Here is a 23186-nt window from a genome sequence, read left to right as displayed (position 1 = left end):
TTGATGTTTCCTGCATCATTCAATATTTTGCCCATAGAATCTCTCACTATTGTAACTCGAGGCTTAAATTTTTTCTTCAGTTCTTTCAGTTTGAAGGCACAGATATAGTTTCTGCCATTTCAGATCTTACAGAAAAGGAAACAAGGAATGATAGTATTAAAATTTTGTGAAAGGGGTACATGACTACAGAACCTTCAGACATTGAAAAGATCACAGGAAAAAAAGAAGAAAGTGAGGTATTTTTGTTGATGTTGTTGGTTGCCATCAAGTCAGTTCTGAATCATAGCAACCCTGAGTGGAACAGAACAAAACAATGCTCCGTCCTGTGTCATCCTCACAGCCCTTGCTATACTCGAGCCCATCATTGCATCCACTGTGTCAATCCATCTCATTGATGATCTTCCCCTTTTCTGCTGACCCTCTTCTTTACCCGGCATGATATCCTGCTCCAGGGACTGGTCCCTTCTGATAACATGACTAAAGTAAGAGAGGTGAAGTCTGGCCATTTTCACTTCTAAGCTTTCTGGCTGTACTTATTCCAAGGAAGATTTGTTTGGAGTTCTGGCAGTCCATGGTATTTTGAATATTCTTTGCCAGCACCACAATTCACATGTATGAACTCTTCTTTGGTCTTCCTTATTCATTGTACACCTATGACGTGCATATGAGGTTGTTGAAAATACCACGGCTTGGATCAGGTGCACCTTAATCTTGAAAGTGGCATCTTTACTCTTTAACATTTTATAGAGATCTTTTACAGCAGACTTGGTGAGTTAAATATATCATTTGATTTCTTGACTGCTTCTTCTGTGTGCATTGATTATGGATCCAAGTAAAATGAAATCCTTGACAACTTTAATATTTTCTCCATTTATCATGATAGTGCTTATCGGTCTAGTTCTAAGGAGTTTTATTTTCTTTATGTTGAGGTATAATCTATACTAAAGACTATAATCTTTGATCTTCATCAGTAAGTGCTTCAAGTTATCTTCACTTAAAGCAAGCAAGGCTGTCACAGTTTATTAATGAGTCTTCCTTCAATCCTGATGTTGCCTTCTTCTTCATATAGTCCAGCCTCTCAGATTATTTGCTCAGCATACAGATTGAATCTGTATGATAAAAGGATACATCCCTGACACATACCTTTCTTAAATTTTAAACCATGCAGTATTTCCTTGTTCTCTTCAAACAACTGCCTCTTCCACTATAAGTTCCTCATGAGCATTATTAAGTATTCTGGAATTCCCATTCTTTGTAACATAATTTGCAACATAATTATCCATAATTTATGACCCACACAAATAATGCTTTTGCATGGTCAATAAAACACAGGTAGATGTCTTTCTGATAGTCTTTGCTTTCAGCCAAGATCCATCTGACATCAGCAATGATATCCCTCATTCCATGTCCTCTTCTGAATCCAGCTTGCATTTCTGGAAGTTCCCTGTCAATATACTACTGCAACTGTTTTTGGATTATCTTCAGCAAGATTTTACTTGTGAGTGATATTAATGATATTGTTCAGTAATTTCCAAATTCTGTTGGATCACCTTTCTTTGGATTGGGCACAAATATGTATGTCTTTCAGTTAGTTTGCCAAGTAGCCATCTTCCAAATTTCTTAGCATAGATGAATGAGTAGTACTTCCAGCATTGCATCCATTTGTTAAAACATTTCAATCGATATTCTGTCAATTCCCAGAAGCTGGTTTTTCACCAGTTCCTTCAGTGCATCTTGGATTTCTTCCTTCAGTGCCATCAGTTCTTGATCATAAGCTACCTCCTGAAATGTTTGAATGTTGGCCAGTTTTTTGGTACCATGACTTGGTGTATTTTTTCCATATTCTTTTGATACTTTCTGCATCATTTGGTATTTTGCCCATAGAATCCTTCAGTATGACGACTTGATGTTTGAATTTTCTTCAGTTCTTTCAGCTTAAGAAATGTTGAATATGTTCTCACCTTTTGATTTTCTAACTCCAGATCTTTGCACATTTCATTATTATATTTTACTTTGTTTTCTTGGGTCATCCTTAGAAATCTTTTGTTCAGCTCTTTTAATTCATCATTTTTTTCATTTGCTTTCACTCTCTCCATTCAAAAGCAAGTTTCAAGAGTCTCTTGTGACATCCATTTTGGTCTGTTCTTTCTTTTCTTTTTAATGTCCTTTTGTTTTCTTCATGTATTATGTCTTTGATGTCATCCCCCAACTCATATGGTCTTTGGTCTTTGGTGTTCAGTTCCTCAAATCTGTTCTTCATATGGTCTCTAAATTCAGTTGGAGTGTATTTTGGCTCTGAAGTCTGGTTTTAATTTTTTTCAACTTCAACTTGCATATGAGCAATTGATGGTCAGTTCCACAGTTCACCCCGGCCTTGTTCTGACTAATGATACTGAGCTTTTCCGTTATCTCTTTCTTTTTCCACTGATGTAGTAAACTTGATTCCTGTGTATTCCATCTGGCAAAGTGCATATACATAGTCATCATTTATGTTGTTGAACAAAGATATTTGCAATGAATAAATCATTGGTCTTTCACAATTCTATCATGCAATCTCGCACATCCTTTATATCTATAATGCCATGTTTTCCAACTAGCAATGCTTCTTCTTTGCTTCCAACTTTTGCATTCCAGTCACCAATATTATCAATGCATCTTGATTGCATGTTTGGTCAATTTTAGATTGCAGAAGTTGGTAAACGTCTGTAGTTTCTCATCTTTGGATTTAGTAGTTGGCACATAAATTTGAATAATAGTTGTATTAACTGGTTTTCTTGTAGGTGAATGGATATTACCCTATTACCGACTGCATTGTACTACAGGATAGATCCTAAATGTTCCTTTTGGTGATGAATACCATGCCATTGCTCTTCTTTGTCATTCCTGCCATAGTAGACCATATGATTGTCCAGTTCAGAATGCTCAGTACTAGTCCATTTCAGCTCACTAATGCTTAGGATATCAACCTCTTTGCAGTCCATTTCATTTTTTACAACTTCCAATTTCCTAAATTTATACTTTTTACTTTCCATATTCCAATTATTAATCTATGCTTGCAGCTGCTTCTTCTGATTTAGAGTTTTTCCACATCAGCAAATGAAGGTCCCAAAAGCTTTACTCCTTCCATGTCATTAATGTATTAACGTGAACTCTACTTTAAGGAGTCATCTCTTCCCTCATTGATTTTGAGTGCCTTTCAATCTAGGGACTCATCTTCTGGCACTGTATCAGACAGTGTTTCACTGATACTCATAAGGTTTTCAGTAGCCAGTTTTTTCAGAAGTGGACTGCCACATCCTTCTTCCTAGTCTGGCTTAGTCTGGATCTACACTAAAACCTGTCCACCATGGGTGATCCTGCTAGTATTTGAATTACCACTGGCATAATTCTAGCATCACTGAAGCATCCAAGCCACCACAGTATGACAAACTGACAGACAAGTGGTGGGAAGTGAGATAAAAGACTTTGTAAAAACACATAAAAAATGTTTTCCTTCCTGAGATAGTACACTGAGGCGGGGGTTGAGAGGAGCCACAGATGTAGCAGAGAGAAGAAATGGCAATGCATTTGGGAAAATGGTTATATTGAGCAAATAAGTATATTGACTAAGAGAATAATAAACATGTTGAGCATAATGAAAGCCAAGTTTTCACTATTAAAGAAAGTGTTTACAACACAGAAAAGGTGGCGGCTAAAACTAATCCTGAGGTATAGATTGGAAATGGAGGTGTTGAATTGATAGTGGAGAGAATATGAATTTATGTTATGTATAGATACCGTATGATGTAGTGCCTAAGGCATTTGACTGCTAACAAGAAGGCTGGCAGTTCAAACCCACCAGCCACTCAGAAGGAAGATTGGGCAGTCTATTTCCATAGAGATACCACCTCGGAAACCTAAGGAGGGGACACTGTGAGTCGAATCAACTTGACGGCAGTGAGTATAGATATCATACACAGATGTACACACAGATAGATATTTAATCATAGACATATATGTATGTGTGCATCCCTGTGTGTTAGTGTATGTATATATGCATATACATAGATTTTCAAGCTCGGTTTCTGGTAAAAGCAGTGACACACAAGTTGCACTGAATACTCTGAGACTCCAGATCTTGATTTCTAAAAACTGTCCTCCCCTAGAAGGAATCAGGGCCCTTTGAAGAAAGGGCTGATTCTAGGCCAGAAAAAGTCCAAGATGAAAACGTGCAACCTCTTTTGCTAGAAAGTAAAAAAATGTTCAAAAATGGTAGATGTAAAACAGATACAAGAGCCAGCTTCAGGGAACTCCCACTGGCCAAATCTGGAATAATTTTAATATCAACATAAATCATACTAGTAATAGACTACATCCCATTGGATAAAGTCGGAGGCCATGTGTCTATACAGAAATAGATACATAGATAGACAGACAGACAAGGGGAAGCACTTTCTTAGAATGCAATGCCAATTAATAAGCATAGAAACAATGAAGGATATAGAATATCACCATTTGGTGAACATCAGAGTGGTTAGGAGTTATCAATGGAGGTTAAGGCTGATAAATGAAGGATTGATGAAGAATGGGATATTCTTTTAAAAAAAAAAAAAAAAAAATAGCCCACTCTGCTTTATTTACAATGCAGAGGTCATCTGTACAAACAGCTAGCTGGTATTATTAAAAGCAAAAGAGAAATGTCACCTTTCTACTTTCCTTTGTCCCTCCACCAGGCCTAGCTCTGGTACTCCACCTTTGAGCTGCCATGCCCAAAAGGGAAAGTTCAAAATTAAAAATACAACTGGTGTATAAGAAAATAAATGAGTGAGATAGGAGAAGAAACATGAGGGAGGGGAGTGCTATATTTACACTAGAGTTTTATAAACTCTATAAAATTCCATCCCAATTCCAACTCTGGCCTAGAAAGTGAGGGATGGAAGGTCCAAGGGGCAGGGATTGTGTGTCTAGGGACCCAGAGAGCCTCTCACCCCCAACTGCAGTGGGTCCAAGTTCAAGTCCAGAGGTTGGAAGGGGAGGAGAGTGGGATGGCAGGAACATGAGACACTCATTTCCACCAAAGTCTCCCTTGGGAATTCCTGACTTCAAGTGGGACAGTGTCCAAGCTCCAGGAGATGGGCTGAGGACCCTGAGGCTCTATTCCCAAGTCATGTTGTCATTTGGAAGTTCCAGCCTGGAGCTGGTGATGGCAAGGCTCTCCAGATTTGGGACGGCCTCCTAACCTCGAGGCCTCTAGCCGAAGTTCCTTACATTTCTGGCAGCACAAGAAGTCAGGGAGATTGGTCTTGTTGATCTTAGCGCAGGAAAGGGGGATCTGCATCCCATACAGGCACTCGATCATGGCCTGCCCTGCAAAGGGCTTTTGGCAATAACATTTGATCAGATCCCATGAGTCATCACCTGATTCTACCATAATGTCCTTCCTTATCCATGACCCGCATCTCATCTTCACTAGAGCTGGCGTCTCCATCTTGGCTTGCTTCAGTGCTGCCCACCTCCTTGCTTTCACTGTCAGTGGGAGGGGCTCCTTCAGGGGGTGTTGGAAACACAGGAGCTGGGGCTTCACCCCCTATCACTGCTGCCATCTCCTCTTCTTTTTCCTCCTCCTCTTCTTTTTCCTCCTCTTCAGAGCCTGTATCACTGGGAAGTGCTCGGGCAAGCCCAGGAGGTGGAAGTCTATCCCCCAACTCTGCCTTTTTCAACTTCCGTTTCTAGCTTTTCTTGACTCCAGACCTCTTTTCCCCATCACCAGGGCCAGGCCGAAGCCTTCGAAGCACACCAAAGCCAGCACCCCCTCCTGGCCCCAACTTTCGGTTCTTTTGGCCCTTCTTTCGAGGAGGCTGGGTGAGGTCTCCCTGGGAAAAGGGGCACTGATGTGAGAGCAGTAGGGGGCTGGGAAGCATGTGTCAGAGATATGGGAAACAGGGGAAATGCTACTTTGGGGCCATCAAATCAGAGAGTCCTTGAGCTTCATCTTCTCAAGCAGGGTGGCACTGTCAGGGGCCTGTAGGCGAGAGAAAGCGGACCTTGGGGGTCCTGGCTGGGTAGGACCTGACTGAACCGCCCTTCTCTTGGATGACCGCTTTCTTAACAGAGGTTTGGATGGTTCGGAGGTCTGACGAGGCTAGTCCCAGCCATCACTGTCTGCTGCACTCACACCTCGCAATGGAGAGCTGGAGCCAGAGGCTCGCCAGTCACTTTCCCCTTTGCTAGAGGGGATATAATAGGCCAAAACAAACTGCAGAATTTGTTGAAATCCTCATTTGTTCTCCACCATTTTTCTAGTGGCTGAGTCTCTGGCTTAGGGGTCGGAGGTGGATCTTCGGGACTGGGCTCCGCCATGGCTTCCAGCACCGCCCCTTCCCCTCTCCCAGTCCGGCGCCCCCCTCCCCTGAGCCGGGGATTCCGGTGCCGCCTCAGGTGTTCGGTGCTCCTACTAGAATGGGATATTCTTGAAATAACTCTAATGCAATAGTAATCAATTAAAAAGGGAAAAATAAGTATCTTATGGTATAGAAATCTATCAAACACTAACACAATCAGATGATAAAAGTTAGAATCACCACGTGGTGAGAGGAATCAATCCCATGTGCCCCGGATGTGATGCACTCAGAAGATCATCGTTTCTGTAGTATTCCTGCTAAGAAAACATGACCTGAGTTATGAAGAAACATCAGAAGATCATCTCTAGAATTTAAGGCCTGTTCTTTTTTAAAACTGTTTAGGACATGAAAGATAGGGAAAGACTAAGGAATTGTTCCTGCATGACAGAGCCTGGAAAGATATCACATCTAAATATAACATATGTTCTATGAGATCCTGGTCCTGAAGAGATAAAAGAAACACTGATGGGGCAAGCACCAAAATTTTAATGAAGTCTGTGAACTGGATGGTAGTGTTTTATCAGTGCTAATTTCCCAACATGAAAGGTTGAAACATCCTTGTTTTGGGAACTGTACAGTTTTTAGGTGTAATGAGGCATCATATCTGTGACTTGCTCTCAGGTGGTTCAAAAAAAGACTAATGATAGCAAGTTCAAAAAGAAAAACATAGAGAAAGAGGGTGATGGGACAAATACAGTGAACTATGAACAGTTGGGGAATCTGAGTATATGGGATTCTTTGTACTGTTCATGCAACTTTTCTGTCAGTTTATTGATTTATTTTTTTAAATGCATAGAAGGAGAATTTATCCCTGACTGGGGCTAAGAAAACCAAACCCACTGCCATCAATTCCGACTCATAGTGACCCTATAGGACAGAGAAGAACTTGCCCATAGGGTTTCCAATGCTCAAAATCTTTCCAGAAGCAGACTGCCGTATCTATCATCCATGGAGTGTCTGGTGGATTTGAGCCACTGACCTGTTGGTTAGCAGCCAAATGCTTTAACCACTGCACCACCAGAGCTCCTTACTGGACAGAAATTTGTTTGGAAGTGATTGCTAAAATGAGATCTAAAATATAAATTGGCAATAGTCACTTACGGTCTGAGAGCTCCTTGAGAAATATTGTCTAGTTCAGCTTAAACTTTTTAAATGGTTTGTTTTTAATGGTTGGCATTTAGATATTTGTTGGTTGAATGCATGAGTTGAAGAAACTGAAAAGAAGTTTGGTATGACTGGAGGTTAGAATATGAGTGAAGTAGTGGTAAGAAATTAAGCTGAAAAGATAACTAGGAACAGGTTGGATAGTAAGAACTGAGTAAATATATATTGAGTGTAATTGTAGCAAAAACATTTTAAAAGATTGTAAAAATAGCTTGAGAAATGGCAGCTTTCTTCTGCACCCCAAGATGATAATTAAGTCAACAGTTCTGATCTGAATAGCTCAGTTCTTTAATGTTGAATTTCTCTTGAATATTCAAAAAAATTAATAATATCAGACAAGAATTTTCTTCAGCTTAAATTAATGAAACTTCATAGACATTCTCACCGATTGTCAGGATTTTGTATGTATGTCTCTATTGTATCATCACAGTAAATTCTCTATAGCTTGATCTACCTGTAAGTGCTTGCTCAACTATATATAGAAACTTGTGATTTAGTATATATTCAGTATTGTATCCCAGCATAAAACAAGCCCTGTCTATTACTCTCCATCTTTTTCAATTCTAGTTCTCCTTTTCCATAGAGCTAATCTTTGAACTTAATTGGAGTATTATTTTCTAATAATTTCTTAGGGAAAACATGACTACAGAAAGATATTTATTAGCGCCTTGGCATTTTAGTCCTATTCCTGTGTAATGATCCCAAATGAGTAAAATATGGTCTAGAAATAGAGAGCTTACATTTAAGAAGCAAAATTAGTTATTTTAGTATCCTTAGTAAATTGCCTTTTAGAAATGACATTATACTTCTTCAAAAGAAATAGGCCGGCTCTTGCCTAGGTTTTTGCTGTCCCCAAATAGTTACTTTGTTCACCATAAAATTGGACAAAAGTAGAGTCATTTTCTAATTAAAAACTAGTACTAGGTATATAATCTAATTTACTTTTATCTAGTCAATTCCGACTCATAGCAATCCCATTGGGTTTCCAAGGCTATAAATCTTCAGGAAAGCAGACTGCCCATCTTCTGCCAAGCGGCTGATGGGTTCGAACCACTGACCTTTTCGTTAGCAGCCAAATGCCTTAAACACTACACCACCGGAGCTAGGTATATGGACCTATGGCGTTTATAAGTGAATATGAGATACAAGAAGTATTAAGAAATATATATATGTGTTCTATAATTATATTTTAAGGAAAATATTTCAATTTTAATGGGAAATTGTTAAAGCACTTATTTCATAAGTCTTTATAATGTTGCTATATATTTTGTTTTACTAAATATACCAGGCACTTGGCGGTGTCCCAGGAAGTCAGCCATTACTTCCCAGTGGAATGGACCCAACTCGACAACAAGGTGACTACTGTAAAGTAAAAGTGACGTTGATGGACTAAACCTCAAAGGAAATCTATTATTTTTTTAGGGAAAATTCTGTCTGTATAAATCTTCCATGATTATGCCAATTGCATTTCTGCTAGAAATGTGACCAAATTATATGTATTTTGAACTAACTCGTGAAGTAGTAGTAGTTGTTGTTAGTTGCCATCAAGTCAGTTCTGACTTATGGCCACCTCATGTGTGCAGAGTAGAATTGCTCCATTGAGTTTTCAGTGCCTGTACAATAGTTGTTGTTGTTGTTGTTGTTGTTATGTGCCGTCGAGTCGGCCCCGACTCATAGCGACCCCTCCTTGGGTTTCCGAGGCAGTATCACTACGGAAGTAGGATTGCCCAACCTTCCTTCCGAGGAGTGGCTGGTGGGTTTGAAGCGCCAGCCTTCTGGTTAGCAGTCAAGTGCTTTAGCCACTATGCTACCAGAGCTCCTTGTACAATAGTAGGGACAGTGAAATTGTCTTAAAATCCATGTTTTAACTAATAACTCCATAAAATCTTTTATATAATTCCTAACAAGTGACATTGAAGTGATCATCACATTATTCATCTTTTCATCTTCCCTGCTTTCTTCATTTGGAGGTGTTAGTCCACTTGAAAGATAAGGAGACGGAAAAGGAATGGTAAACAAGAAAGGATCTCACTAGTTAAAAAGCCCAGTAATCAGATCCTTCAGCAGAGATGTTTAAGTATCACAGGTCTGTAAGACTTTATTGTATAATGCTAAAAGGAAGAGGAGCAAGTCATGTGACAGAAGTAGTTCAACACAAAGTAGGAAAAAAATTACAATTACAAGACAGTAATGGGGAGTGTGGAAAGGTACTGTGAAAATGTCCTTGGAAGCCAAAAACAGATCAGTAACTTAGTCTCTTTGTAAATAAGACATTGTAACACTGAGCAGGAAGGAAGCTATTAGAATCTAGTTTAGCACTCATTCTCATTTTATTGCTAATGTGTTCATGCTTTTCTTTTTCCATAGGACATCCAAATATGGGTGGGCCAATGCAGAGAATGACTCCTCCAAGAGGAATGGTGCCCTTAGGACCACAGGTAAATAGTCAACCAGAAAGTTAGATGCTGGGCTTTTCTGCCTTCACCTTATATAAACAGTTTTATTTACTGCATTTTATTATGCGTATTTATGTAATGTGGTTGTTAGATGCTTTAGAACATAACATCTGTAACATGTCCAAATCAATATGATAACACACCATTGTGTACAAGGTATTGTTGTATATGGGTTTGGTTCATTTGAGAAAATACACTGTGTAGAAATACATTATAGTAAATGTTATAAAAAGACAATACCTTTTAGTTAGATATGCTGAGGAAATGGTTAAGTCAAAACCTAATTCACTGAAAATACTAAGTAGAATAAGCAACAAATATATTTCCATGGTCATTTAAAGAATGCCATGACAATTTATTATATGGAACCATATTTTTTATAGACTATGAAAACAACAGAGAACCATTTAGAAATAAATGTTAAGTGGGTCTGTTGAGCAGCATGCTGTCATTATACATTAGATGTTAGCTTACCTCTCTACTACAATTTCCTAGAAGTCCACACTGAGATTGAGTCAGACCTTGATGTTGGTGATAGTTTAAATATACTGTTCTATGTTATCTTTTTTTTTTCCTTTTAGATAAACATCATTTCCTCTTTCTTGAAAAAATTGCTTGGGATAGAAATTAATTGTATAATGTTGTATTAGAAAACTAATCTTAAATTCAGAATTTTAAATTTCTACCTTATAGGTCCAAGGTTAGCCCATCATAAAACTGGTTAACAAAAATTAATTAATTTCTTGTCTTTTTCCTTCCTAAGTACAGCATTACAAGGTTTTCTCCTTTTAGAGGATATATGATTACATTGTTTAGAAATGAAAACAGCAGGATTATTATTGTCTATATTATAAATTCATTTTGGATGCTACACTGGAGTGACTTTTTTGGTTGAACTGCCTTATGCTAAAACCATATTTTAGATTTTTTTTATTCATTATTTAGCATTTATCTATCAATAGTTATTTTCTTCAGTTATTTTAAAATAACTTAGTGGTCTCATTCTTTTAAATCTTTTGTATTCTAATACTTTAAGAACCAGTGAATTAAAATTTATATACTATATTGAGCCATATGAAATAAATTAAATTTGATCATTCTGATGTAAAAAAAACAGCAATTTCAAATGGTTAAATCAAATAGATAGCAAATGCCTGTGCCTAATTAAAACAGTTTTTAAAAATGAATTGAATTATCTACTGACAATTTTAGAAACCTATTTCATGTATCTACTTTTTAAAATATTGATGTTTTATTTTGCCCCGCCCCAAGGAGTTAGAAAATTTACATCCATATTTAGGCCTAGAAGTTTCTAACCAACATACAATAATACATATAAAGTATATTAAAACGTGAGGCTCATATATCCAAATTTTTAGAGATGCCATATGACATGAAAAAAGCACAAAACGCTATGTACATGTGGCATCCCCAAAGTTAGAGGAAGCCTTTTTTCTTTTTTTTTTTTTAACTTTTTAAACTCAGTTCATTCCTGTGTATTTCCTTTAGAGAAGACCTTATAAACTTCCTATTTGGGTATTTAAATTAGTTTTCTCTATTTCATTTTTAACCTAGTAATAGCAGAATTTATTAGAGCTAAGGATATGTCATTGACTAAATGTACTTACAGTCTTTAGTAAACCAAGTCAACCAATTTGGCTGTACAGAACTTAGATATTTTTTCTAAAAGATTTTCTTAATAGACATTTTAAATACACATTAGAAACTTTATGACTGTAATTTAGTTATCATTCATTTAGTTCACTTCTTTTTCAGCTAGCGGTTCTTTAGGCTTTTCTCATTCCCAGACCAATATTTTTAATGCAATTTAAAACTAGAGTCAGATTTGAGTATCAATTTTGATGAGGTATACCAGTATAGGAATACTTAGATCTCATATGAAAATTCAGAAATAAAAAAACATGCTTGTCCCTGTGCTTTATGCTATAAATATCTAGGCATATGTTTTGTGTGATAAGTATATTACTATGTAAGAATAAGAACACTTAAATATTTTGGTATGAATTTAACTCAAAACTAGAATGACCTATATTAACTTTTTTAAATCACAATATACAAAGTAGAAAGGAGTCATTACACATACATAACATGTATTCAAATAAAAATAGGGGTCATATTCATATGACTAGGACAATAAGAAAAAGGTAAAATCATTTGAAATGGATTCTTAAGAGAGTTATTTAATAGTATCTAGTATATAAAGTGTATTCATTATAAACTATGAGCTTTGTTATAAAGGTTAGATGTTTTTGAAAGATAATAGAAAAACAACTCTGATAACAGACATTTAATCATACAGAGGTTACCCAAGAGCTAAATCCATCTGGTTTATTGTAGTTGAATTGTAGAAATAATCTCTGGAATATTGTTTCTAGCTTTATGCACAAGCAAAATATACATCTTTTTTCTTAATCATAGATATTTCTATCATTTGCTGAGCTTAAGATTAATGTAGTGAATGGGGACAGTAGTTATCTATTGCTACAATTGGATTCTTACAACAAAGAAATATATGTAATCTATTAGATTCTTGGATAACACTGATTTAGGCAAAGTGAACATAGAACATAGTAAACATGTAATTTATAATTATCACATGGATAAGCAAGTAAAAGTTTACCTGAAAATCCTGATAAATTTTTCCTACCCTTCAATCTATTTTAGATCTAAATCAGTGATTGTATATGATTTTAAAATTGCTCTCTGTATCCTTCCAATAGAAAAGCAAAATGCTTTTTCTAATCAATAAAGCATCTTCCCTAGTACAATATTTGAAGCAATGTTTATAATTGCTTTAGTAATAAGATATAATTAGCTAGACTCTTTTTAAAGGAATGCTGTATGAGTAACAGAAAAATTTACTAAGACTGCCCAACTAGTTATAGTTTCTCCGAAATCTTAAGAATACATAATATATGCAAGTAGGCATGTATCATGATTTTCAAATCAGATACTTGGGATGGAGAAGTGGTGAGATGGAAATATGTGATGGGCTTTCAAGTGAAGAGAGAGTAGACTGATCCTGTATTTTCAAATTAAAGTTGGAAGGCAGAGTTCAGCTCAGTATAAGGAAGAACTTTCTAGGAATTAAACTGCCCAATCATGAAAAAAACTTCTTATAAACTTCCCAAGCAGATTCTGAACAGCCATTTTGTCAAGAACATTGCATTGAGAGAGAGATTAAAGCAGATGGAATTGTATAGTTACCATCAGCTTTAAAATTCAGTAATTCTAAATTAGTACTCTCATTCTGCCTTTGTTGTTACTACTTGGAAAGCCAGTTGTTATTCTTTCTTATCTTCCGATTTCTTTTTGCTCTATTTCATTCACAAAATAAAAATATTTTGTAAATCTCTCAAGTTATATAAGGTGCCCTGCTGGTGCAGTGGTTGAAGCATTCGGGTGCTGATCAAAAGAGCAGCAGTTCAAACCCGCTAGCCGTTCCGTGAGATAAAGTGGCAGTCTGCTTCTGTAAAGATTGGAAACCCTATGGACTACAGGTTCACCATGAGTTGGAATTGACTCTCTGGCAATGGGTTTTGGGTTTTGGAGGTGCAGTAGTTAAGCCTTCAGCTGCTAACTAAAAGGTCAGCAGTTTGAACCTTCCAGCCGCTCCATCAGCTAAAGATGTGGCAGTCTGCTTTTGTAAATATTTCAACCTTGGAGACCTCATGGGGCAGTTCTACTCTGTGCTACAGAGTTGCTATGAGTCAGAATTGACGTGACAGCAGTGGATTTTATCATATATTGAAAATTTCTTATTCATCTCTTGTGACAATTCAGTTTAATATTCTATCAAGCCTACAGGTTCCAGGCACCATCCTTGAGCACTGGGTATGCATACTCAAAGATGTATGGTTTAATAGGACTTGCAGACACATAAAGGACAACTATTATGTAGTAGAATAAAGTCTTGAATTAAAATATGCATACTCTGTTATGAAATCATTACATGAGTGTTTTGGTTACCTAGTACCACTCTAACAGAAATACCACAAATGGGATGGCCTTAACAAACGTGAGTTTATTCTCTCACTGTTTGGAGGCTTTAAGTCCCAAGTTCAAAGTGCCAGGCTCTGATGCCTGTATGAAAGCCCCTTGACCCTGGGCTTCAGCTCTGCCTCTTACTCCCAGACCACTGAAGCTAGAGGCATCTCTTCACTCAGGCAGCTACTGGCTGCTGAGGCTAACAAGCCCAAGGTTGACAAATAAAATGGCACAGTCCAGATGTTACCAAACCACATGGCAGGCCATTAATTCAAGTCCATTGTAAGTCCCAGGGTTGGCAGAGCATGGCAGGCTGCTGAACAACAACATGGCTACATGCAGGGTCAAAAGCATGTCATAAGCTGGAGACCACTCCCAAAGCTGCTACTTATATTCAGAAGCAAACCTCATCCCTAAAGCAGCTACCTGCTTGAGGTAGATGTCACCATGGAGTTGATTGATTGCCAGTCTCATCATGGAGAATAACTGTCACCAGCTGCCCAGCCACTCAACCAGGCCCAGCCAAGTTGACATACAAACTTAACCACCACAATGAGCAAGCAAGCTATTCTGCTAGGGTTAAAGGCTTGTGGTAAACTAATGAGATTATTTAAATTGATTCCTTATTTATGGTAGTAAAAAATAGTAGCTACCATTTTTGAGCATCCAGCACCATGATTTTAAAGCACCAAGCATTGTGATAGGTGCTTTATATGATTTCATTTTATCCTCTAACAATCTTATAAGGGAATTGATACTATCACTTTACAGATAAGAAAATTAAGAGTGAGATAACCATGGCCCAAGATCACACATGGAAAAGAGGGGTAGAAGAAACAGGACAATGGCAATAGAGATTCAAACCACTGTCTTTCTATATCCAGGGCTATGAGGAAAATTGATGATTTCTGTGATAAAAGAAAACACACATCCTCTAAGACCAACAGAAAGGGGAGAGTTTCCTTGTAAGGCATTTCTGTTGTATTTTATCATTCAGATTTTGTTCCATTGACTAACATTCTTCTAAGAGACCCCTTGCTTCTGCCAACACCATTCTTGATCCAGAGGTTAAAGAAAATAGCTAGCCCTGTAAATGATGGTTCAAATGTACATAGAGACCACTCTAATGTCCCATAGAACACAATATTAGAATATTTAAATAACATATCCTTAAGGTCAAAGCAGATAAACAATGAAAATAACATGCAGCTAGATAATTGGATTAAGTAACTATGGCTTACTCTCTTGGGTTAATATTTCCTTCTTATCTTAGCACTTACTACTCAGAAGGCCAAGGAGGATGAGTCAACATGAATATAAAAGTATTGGGTGTTTATGAACTCAGGAAATCCAGTAGGCTTGAGGGTGTGATTCAGAGTAGAGGAAAAGGGTGAGAATTATAGGAAATGATGGCAGAAAAGATAGTTTGAGACTGAGATGTGAATAACTTCATAAAGTCATGCTGAGAAGTTTGGACTATATTTAATAGCAACTTTATTTAATAGGCAGTTTGAGCCATTATGACTTTTAAGTGGCCTGAATAGAACTGAGCTTTAAGAAGATAGCTCTGGAGGCAGTATGGAGAATATATTGAAAGGAGGAAAGACTAGACTTGGCAAGATGGTGCATTAATCTCCGTAAATTACAAAGATTAGTGATAGAAAGGAGAGAACTATTTCAAGGGCTATTTCACAGGTAGAATCAATAGACTTTGGTTGCTGATTGGGTATGGAAATTGAAGGAAAAGGAGGAGACCTCAAGGATACCCTAGAGGTTCTTAGCCTGAAATACTGTGTGGAAGGTGATGCCATTAACTGACTGAAGAAGGCAGTATAAAGAGAACTCCTGAGAAGATAATAGTGAGTTTACTTTGAGATATGAAGAGTTTGAGATGGTATCCAGATAGGAATGACCCTTATGATAGATAGATATCAAGATAGAAATGACCCTTATGAAATTCAACCTATCAGTTATCTATAGGAACTTAGAAGAGATATCAAGACGAAAGATAAAAGATTTAGAATTATTAACAGATAGGTAATTGTTGAACACATGGTAGCAAATAAGATTACTCATAAACAAGATTTATTTTAAAAGAATGCTGTTGATAGGACTTGGAGAAAAACAGCATTTTATAAGGTGTTAGCAATATAAAAGCCACCAGCAAAGGAAACTGAAAAACAATAATCAGAAGGTTAGAGGAATAGTGGTATCAAGCAGGCAAATGTGAAAATGGTTGATAGTTTCAAAATACAGTAACATGATAACAATAAAATTAATCTGTTGGTCCTTAAGGCAAATTAACTAATATGATATGCATGTTCCTTTAAATGCACATAATAAATGTTAAAAGAAGCCTGTTGAGTCATGTAATTCATTCAGACGTATTTGAGGATACTTTAATTTTCATATATTTCTGTGTATTTGTATTAGTGAATTTCTGTGTTGTATATATTATTTTATGGACGGAAGTTTGTATTTAACTTTTTTATGTTAGGTTCATCTCTTTTGTTTTTATGTGATTTTAAGAATATGACAATTTTAAACTTGTTGACTAACTCTTTCCTTTAAAAACAGTTAGGGATTTATGAATGTTTTCTTTGAAGAAGTTCACTATTTTCTAGACATTACAAGATTCATAAATGTATGTTGAATGTTTAATTGTAGCTATACCTCAATCATTTAACATGTCCCAGTGATCTTACATATAAACATAGTTTTTAAATGACACAAATCAAAGTAATTGTTAAAATAGTAGCAAAAGTACAAGAGTGGAACCTTCAGAGAATGAATTGCACAGGCCTTATCCAATCAGTAGTTGTGTAGGGAAATTATTAACCTGCTCTCCTTTCTTTCCCCCCTCCTCTTTGGTTTTGTTTTTTTGTTTTGTGGTAGTCTGACCCTTGGTTATCATTACAGAACTATGGAGGTGCAATGAGACCCCCACTGAATGCTTTAGGTGGCCCTGGAATGCCTGGAATGAACATGTAAGCAAATGCTATATTATCCTTAGTAAAGTGTTATATTTTCTGTATACTAAAACCACACTAATTAGTAAAACAATTTGAAAAATCTCTGTGTAATATGAAAATGAACTAACATGAGCTGTAGTGTTTACTTCTTTTTCACAACATTCCTATGTGTTTTTCTTCCTTGTCTTGCAACATTTAGATTTTTTTTTTTTTCATTTTTAAGTGTTACAAATGCCAACTTCCAGCTTGTTCCTTTTTATTCTCATGTTGTATTTGTTTAGTCATCACAGAAATGTGTCTGATAAATAAGCACATATTTGCCATGTAGCTGCTGACACCATGACTATAATTTAACTACAAAAGTAGATAACTGTATATCTTTAATCTCATTTTAACAGATACATGGTGATTACTAACAGTGGAGTTTTTGCCTCTTATAAATAAACATGTGTCTTCATGTTTGCTTGGTCAGGGTCACTTTTAGAAGAATTCTCTCTGGTAGTATTTTCCACATTAAAACTTTCCTTTGTATAGAATGCTTTTTCTTTTGAAAATTTGTGATGCATGTAGATAAGGAATAAACTAATGGTTTTTACTGAAAAGACCTTTACAAATCCAAAGGAAATATTTTGTATCTATAAGTCAATGTAATAAAATTTGTTCCAGAATTTTTAATTTATTTTTCATTATCCATCTTGCTTTCCAGTTTCCATATATCTCAGATGTTTGTTAGTGATGTTAATTCACCTTAGGATCAGTTGCATAATGTGGCCTAATGAATGCTTACCAGAAATAATGAAAGTGTTCTACATAGGGTTGTATCTAGTCTTCTCAGGTATATTTCCTATCACTTCATGTTCTAGTTAGCATAGTGGCTAAGACACTTGCCTGCTAACCAGACGGCTGGCGGTTCAAACCCACCAGCCACTCCTCGGAAGGAAGATTGGGCAATCCTACTTCCGTAGTGATACTGCCTCGGAAACCCAAGGAGGGGTCGCTATGAGTCGGGTTTGACTCGACGGCACATAACAACAAATAACAACAACAACATCTTCTAGTTACCTATATCAAATTAAGTATCTCTGCCGTCATTTAATGGCATTGAAGATACAGTATGGTATAATCTGTTTTGGTGTACAAAGATTTTTTTTTTTTAAGTTTCTGAAAGTATTTCCATAAAAAGCAATTTTGCCTGAAATAGTTAATAGGCGGGTACCATCGACTACAAAACTAATAGAACAAGGGAAAAATAGTTCAGATTTTCCTGTCATCTCTTTTCACTTCTAAAGTAAAAATGAATAGACATAAAATCTGACTCTTCTTAAATTCTTCAAAGACCTAAGCTATTATAATGGTTACTACAAAAAGAGTGACTATGGCAGCATAGTGCCTAAGGCACTTGACTGCTAACCGGAAGGCTGGCAGTTCAAACCCACCAGCCACTCCCCAGGAAGAAGGTTGGGCAATCTACTTCTGTAGTGATACTGCCTCGGAAACCCAAGGAGGGGTCGCTATGGGTCAGATCCGACTCCACGGCAATGGTTGCCTTGCCTTGCATATTGTGCTTATGTCAAAGGCTGAAACTCTTCCCTGTAGAATGGTGATATGTAAAAAGTTTACCTACCTGACAGTCTCACTTTAAAATGCAACAAATAGGAGAATACATTTTGAATACTATGATCAACCCAGAATTATCAATAAACATTAAGAATGTATCTAACATCATTATATGAAAAACTGCATTATGATTCTGCTTACTGCCATCAAGTTGATTCTGACTCATAGTGACCCCCATTGGGTTTCTAAGGCTGTAAATCTTTATGGAAGCAGACTGGGTTCAAACCACCAAGTTTTGGTTAGCAGCCAAATACCTTAACCACTCCACCACCAGAGCTCTTTGCATTATGATCAGCTGTATTAAAAAAAAAAACCCAAACCCATTACTATCTTATCAGTTTGGACTCATAGCAACCCCCATTGGGTTTCCCAGGCTGCAGATCTTTACAGAAGTAGATTGCCTCATCTTCCTCCCACAGAGAAGCTGGTGGGTTTAGACCACTGACCTTCTGGTTGACAGCCAAATGCCTTATGTACTGCACCACCAGAGCTCCTTATGATTAGCTGTATAGCCTACTTTAAACCAACCTGTTCTTTGCCAGTAGGGAAGGAAAAAAAATTCTTATCACCATTGGGAGACTCACATTGATTCTTAAAATTGTCTAGTTCTGTTCTCAAATGTACTTAAGCATGTGCATATGTGTACGTTTAAATTCCTAGACTAAGGAGACTAAAACTATGGTTGAAATTTTTAATAGGATCACTTTTTGTTGATATTTGAATTTGGGTTTCTCATTTAAGTGTACTCAGGTACCTGTAAATTTTTTCATTACATAATATTTTGCTATTTACATAGCAAATATATAAAGACTTAAAGAACCTCTAAGCTTTATAGACTCAGATTTCCATGACTTGTTACTGTTGCCTTTTATTTAGAGCCTTACACAGTTTTCAGTTTTCTATAAATTAATATTCCTTCAATGACAATGAAAATGTAAATATTTGCACATATAAACCCTATACCCGAGAAAGTTCTATACGATGGACAATAAAACCAGAGAGGACTCTTCTTGTGTTGATGTTGGTCCCAACAAAGAAAAAGTGAATTTCAAGAGATAAGAAAAACAAAACACATTTTCTGTATTATACTCAATAGAATAGGCATTATTGAACTTAACTTCATAATTTAATCATCTTTAAAACAAAATAACTCTTACTAGGAGCTCTGGTAGCATAGTGCCTAAGGCACTTGACTGCTAACCAGAAGGCTGGTGGTTCAAACCCACCAGCCACTCCTCGGAAGGAAGGTTGGGCATTCCTACTTCCGTAGTGATACTGCCTCGGAAACCCAAGGAGGGGTCGCTATGAGTCAGGGCCGACTTGATGGCAAATAACAACAACAACAACATGTGCAAGAGAAGTATTTCTAGCTGTAATGTATTTGTGGCTTTCTTCCTGGCGTATGTTTACATGTTGGGCAACTTGAAAATCTAAGGAAAAGGCATAAGAATGGTGTTACCTTAAGCTGTGTCTTACTTTAACAGTCTAAAATACTTGTATGTTACGAGTCAGGGCGGACCTGCTAGAAAACCATATGTTTATGTTTTTCTTTAGCTTGTCACTTTTTATTTGTCATGAAAGTATCAGTGTTAATTAAAGAAAACTACCCAACTCTGATCACTCAAGTAATTACATATTATACTTTAACTGATAACTTTATTACTCTATTGGAGCATAAACCATTGGCAACAAATTTTTGATGATTGTGCTTCTGAAAAATGTTGACTTCCTCTAAAGTGAATAGTTATTCTGATGTAATTTTTATGTTTTCATGATCTAAACACAGGATAAATCGCAAAGTGTCACTTAAATTTTTTTAAGTATACGTTTACTGTTTCTGTAACTAATATGTTTTAAAATAAAAGTTTAATACCAATAATATCAATGTATTAATAATATGAGTTATTAATGTTAACTTAAATGGTTTAAAGTAGAATTTACAAAATATTGTCACAATGCAAATGTTTTCAAATTCATTGTAGATTTTAAAAGGAAACTTGAAGCACTATATTTCTATATTAATTACAGATTTGCAAAGAACTTAAAAGTCAGCATTTCTAATTCAAACTTTCATACCTTGCTACTTTATGGAAACTAAGAATACAAAAGGATTTCAAATGGTCTTTTTGCTCTCTATCATATCTCTAGAACTAGACAGTCTGTACAGGTATTATCTTGAAATAAAATGACTGTGAATTACAGAGAAAATGTAGATTAATAATCAAGGTGTTTATTTGTTTTCTTCTTTGGTAGTCATTGTTGCTTTGATTTCATCATATACACATATCCTACCAAAAAACACAGGCTTATTTTAAATTACAATTTTCTCTTTATGCTTAAACAAGGCTAACTTGATTCTACTTCAGACTACACTTAAATTGAAATTTTCATTCAAAAGTAAGAATACTCTCTTGATAACATGGATGGACCTTAAAAGAAATGTAAATTACTGAGCTGAAATAGTTCTAATAGAACAGCTCATTGTTATAATTCCTACTTCATTCAGTGCTATTTGTGAAATTTAAAATGTGTTTCAAAGACAATGGTAATTAAGGGTGGGGAAAATTTATCTATCTGTATGAATTATAAATATTTATCCTATTATTAAAATTCAATGTAATATAAAATACATTAAAAAAAAAAGCCCACTGCCATTGAGTCAGATCCAACTCATAACAACACCTCCTTGGGTTTCTGAGGTGGTATCACTACAGAAGTAGATTGCCCATTGTTTATCAAATAATCAAAATGGACAAATGTTATTATTTGAATGCATCTTATTCATACAGTCCATGTTTAGATGTAATATTTCAAAATTATGCGATCATCATCTATAAAACATAATTGTATGTAAGTTTTTGACATTTGGATATGGCATATTTTTTATGTTATCTGAAGATAAATGTTTCACAGTATTCTGTATTTCTCTACTGTGTTTCACTTATTATCAAACAAATCATGTAGGTAGGTCTTACTGTCCAAAGGTTTTACATGATCAGCACATATCTTATGTTTTAGATTATTTTTTGTCCATAGGGGCATTGACTCCTCTAGCATCATCTTTCTAAAGTATCCCAGAAACCTACTGTAAAATAATGATGATAATGTCAGTGTTGAAGAGGTTGCAGTTTCCATACACAATACAAGCTCCCCTCACATTCTCCCTGTGTGATACTTTGGCCGCCTCATCCCTGGGAATCTTACCTTCCCCTTTTATTTCTCAAGCCTAATTGGGGGAAATTCCACTTGGTCATCCCTAATAGAGCCTAAGGACAGGATTTCTATCTTTCTGTGCAGTTTACATCCCTCAAGAAGCCCAAAAGAAAACTAAAAATCATTCTAAGTATTCAAGCAAACATGATAATGTAATAACGAAGTCGGACAACTCTATCTAACATTTAGAACTTTAGGTAAGCTCTCCAGAATGAAAACTAGGGTAAAAAAAATTTTAATTAAAATTTTGCGTTGTTTTAATTATTAGAGAATAGAGAATTTTGAGTGATCCTAATTACAGAGGACCAACTGACAGTAGTCACCTTTTCATCAGGCAGTATGTATTCAGGTGTACTTTGTCCTAAAGCTTCAGGACAAGTGACATTTTTTATTTAATTAGGTATTAATTTTGTTTAGAAATCTTTATGTGTATGTAAGTTATGGAATATAAAACTTTTCTCCTCTGCCTAAAATTAGGTAAAATATTGATATACCTTACATTCTGCTTTTTTCAAGATTTATACTGACACTAAAATTATGAAAACAAGAAATAAAATTCCTTCATTTCATAGTAACTAAATCGTCAGTGGTACTGGTAGATTAATATATGGATATATAAAGTAAAATGTATGATATTCTTCAAGTGTTTTTTTTTTAAAAAAAGGAAACATTTTATGTCCTTGTTATATCTATTTATTTATCTGTAAGATAAATTATTTGATAAGTGCAATCATTTTACACATACATATATTTATAACAATTTCATTTTGAATGAGATACTGTTGACACATATACTAATGTCACAGCATTATTGTCTACATTTATTTCATAGTTAGTGCTTTTTACTCAAAGTCTGTTTTTATAATAATTTAGATAAATATGAATATAATTTACATCTCTATGGTGATTATCACTTTAGTGGTTATTATAATAACTAAGCAATATTTTTTTTTTAAAAAAAGTAGTCTGATTTGGGAAGAAAACTGTTTAATGTAATAAAAACAATGATTTAAGAAATCTTGAAAATGTGGGTGGATAGATGGGTGGACAGGCTGAACTATTAGGTATGTCTATGAAGCAGAGAATATACCCAAGACCATGTATGGGATTGGCAGACAATGGTCCTATAAGTGTATTTGTATGATCTGAATTCCCATGTGTATAGTACAGCTGACAAGGGAAAAGATTGTAGTCACTTTTGGTCACAGCCAGCTACCCAGAGGGACCAAGTAGTTGAACCTGTGGACTCAAGACCATAGTCACAGGGGACATCAAGCTCAATTGGCAAAGCATACTACACAAAACATTGTTCCACTTCCTACTTTGGCAAGTAGCGACTGGGATCTTAAAAGCTTGCAAGCAGCCATCTAGATGAA

The 23186-nt window shown here is 35.9% G+C and overlaps 1 protein-coding gene across 1 annotated transcript in view; it reads left to right on the top strand.

Moving 5' to 3' along the window:
• SSBP2 (single stranded DNA binding protein 2) overlaps positions 1–23186 on the top strand; it is a 539855-nt gene that overhangs the window by 457469 nt on the left and 59200 nt on the right. Inside the window, exons 7-9 of the mRNA XM_042781332.1 lie at positions 8833–8899; positions 9912–9982; positions 16928–16995. Of these exons, the coding sequence (XP_042637266.1) occupies positions 8833–8899; positions 9912–9982; positions 16928–16995 (206 nt within the window). The remainder of the gene's footprint in view (positions 1–8832; positions 8900–9911; positions 9983–16927; positions 16996–23186) is intronic.

Source organism: Orycteropus afer, unplaced genomic scaffold (genome assembly GCF_000298275.1).
Source record: "Orycteropus afer afer isolate SDZICR_OR568_19922 unplaced genomic scaffold, OryAfe1.0 scaffold00107, whole genome shotgun sequence".
Lineage (NCBI taxonomy): Eukaryota > Metazoa > Chordata > Mammalia > Tubulidentata > Orycteropodidae > Orycteropus > Orycteropus afer.
This window is presented reverse-complemented; position numbering and strand designations above follow the sequence as displayed.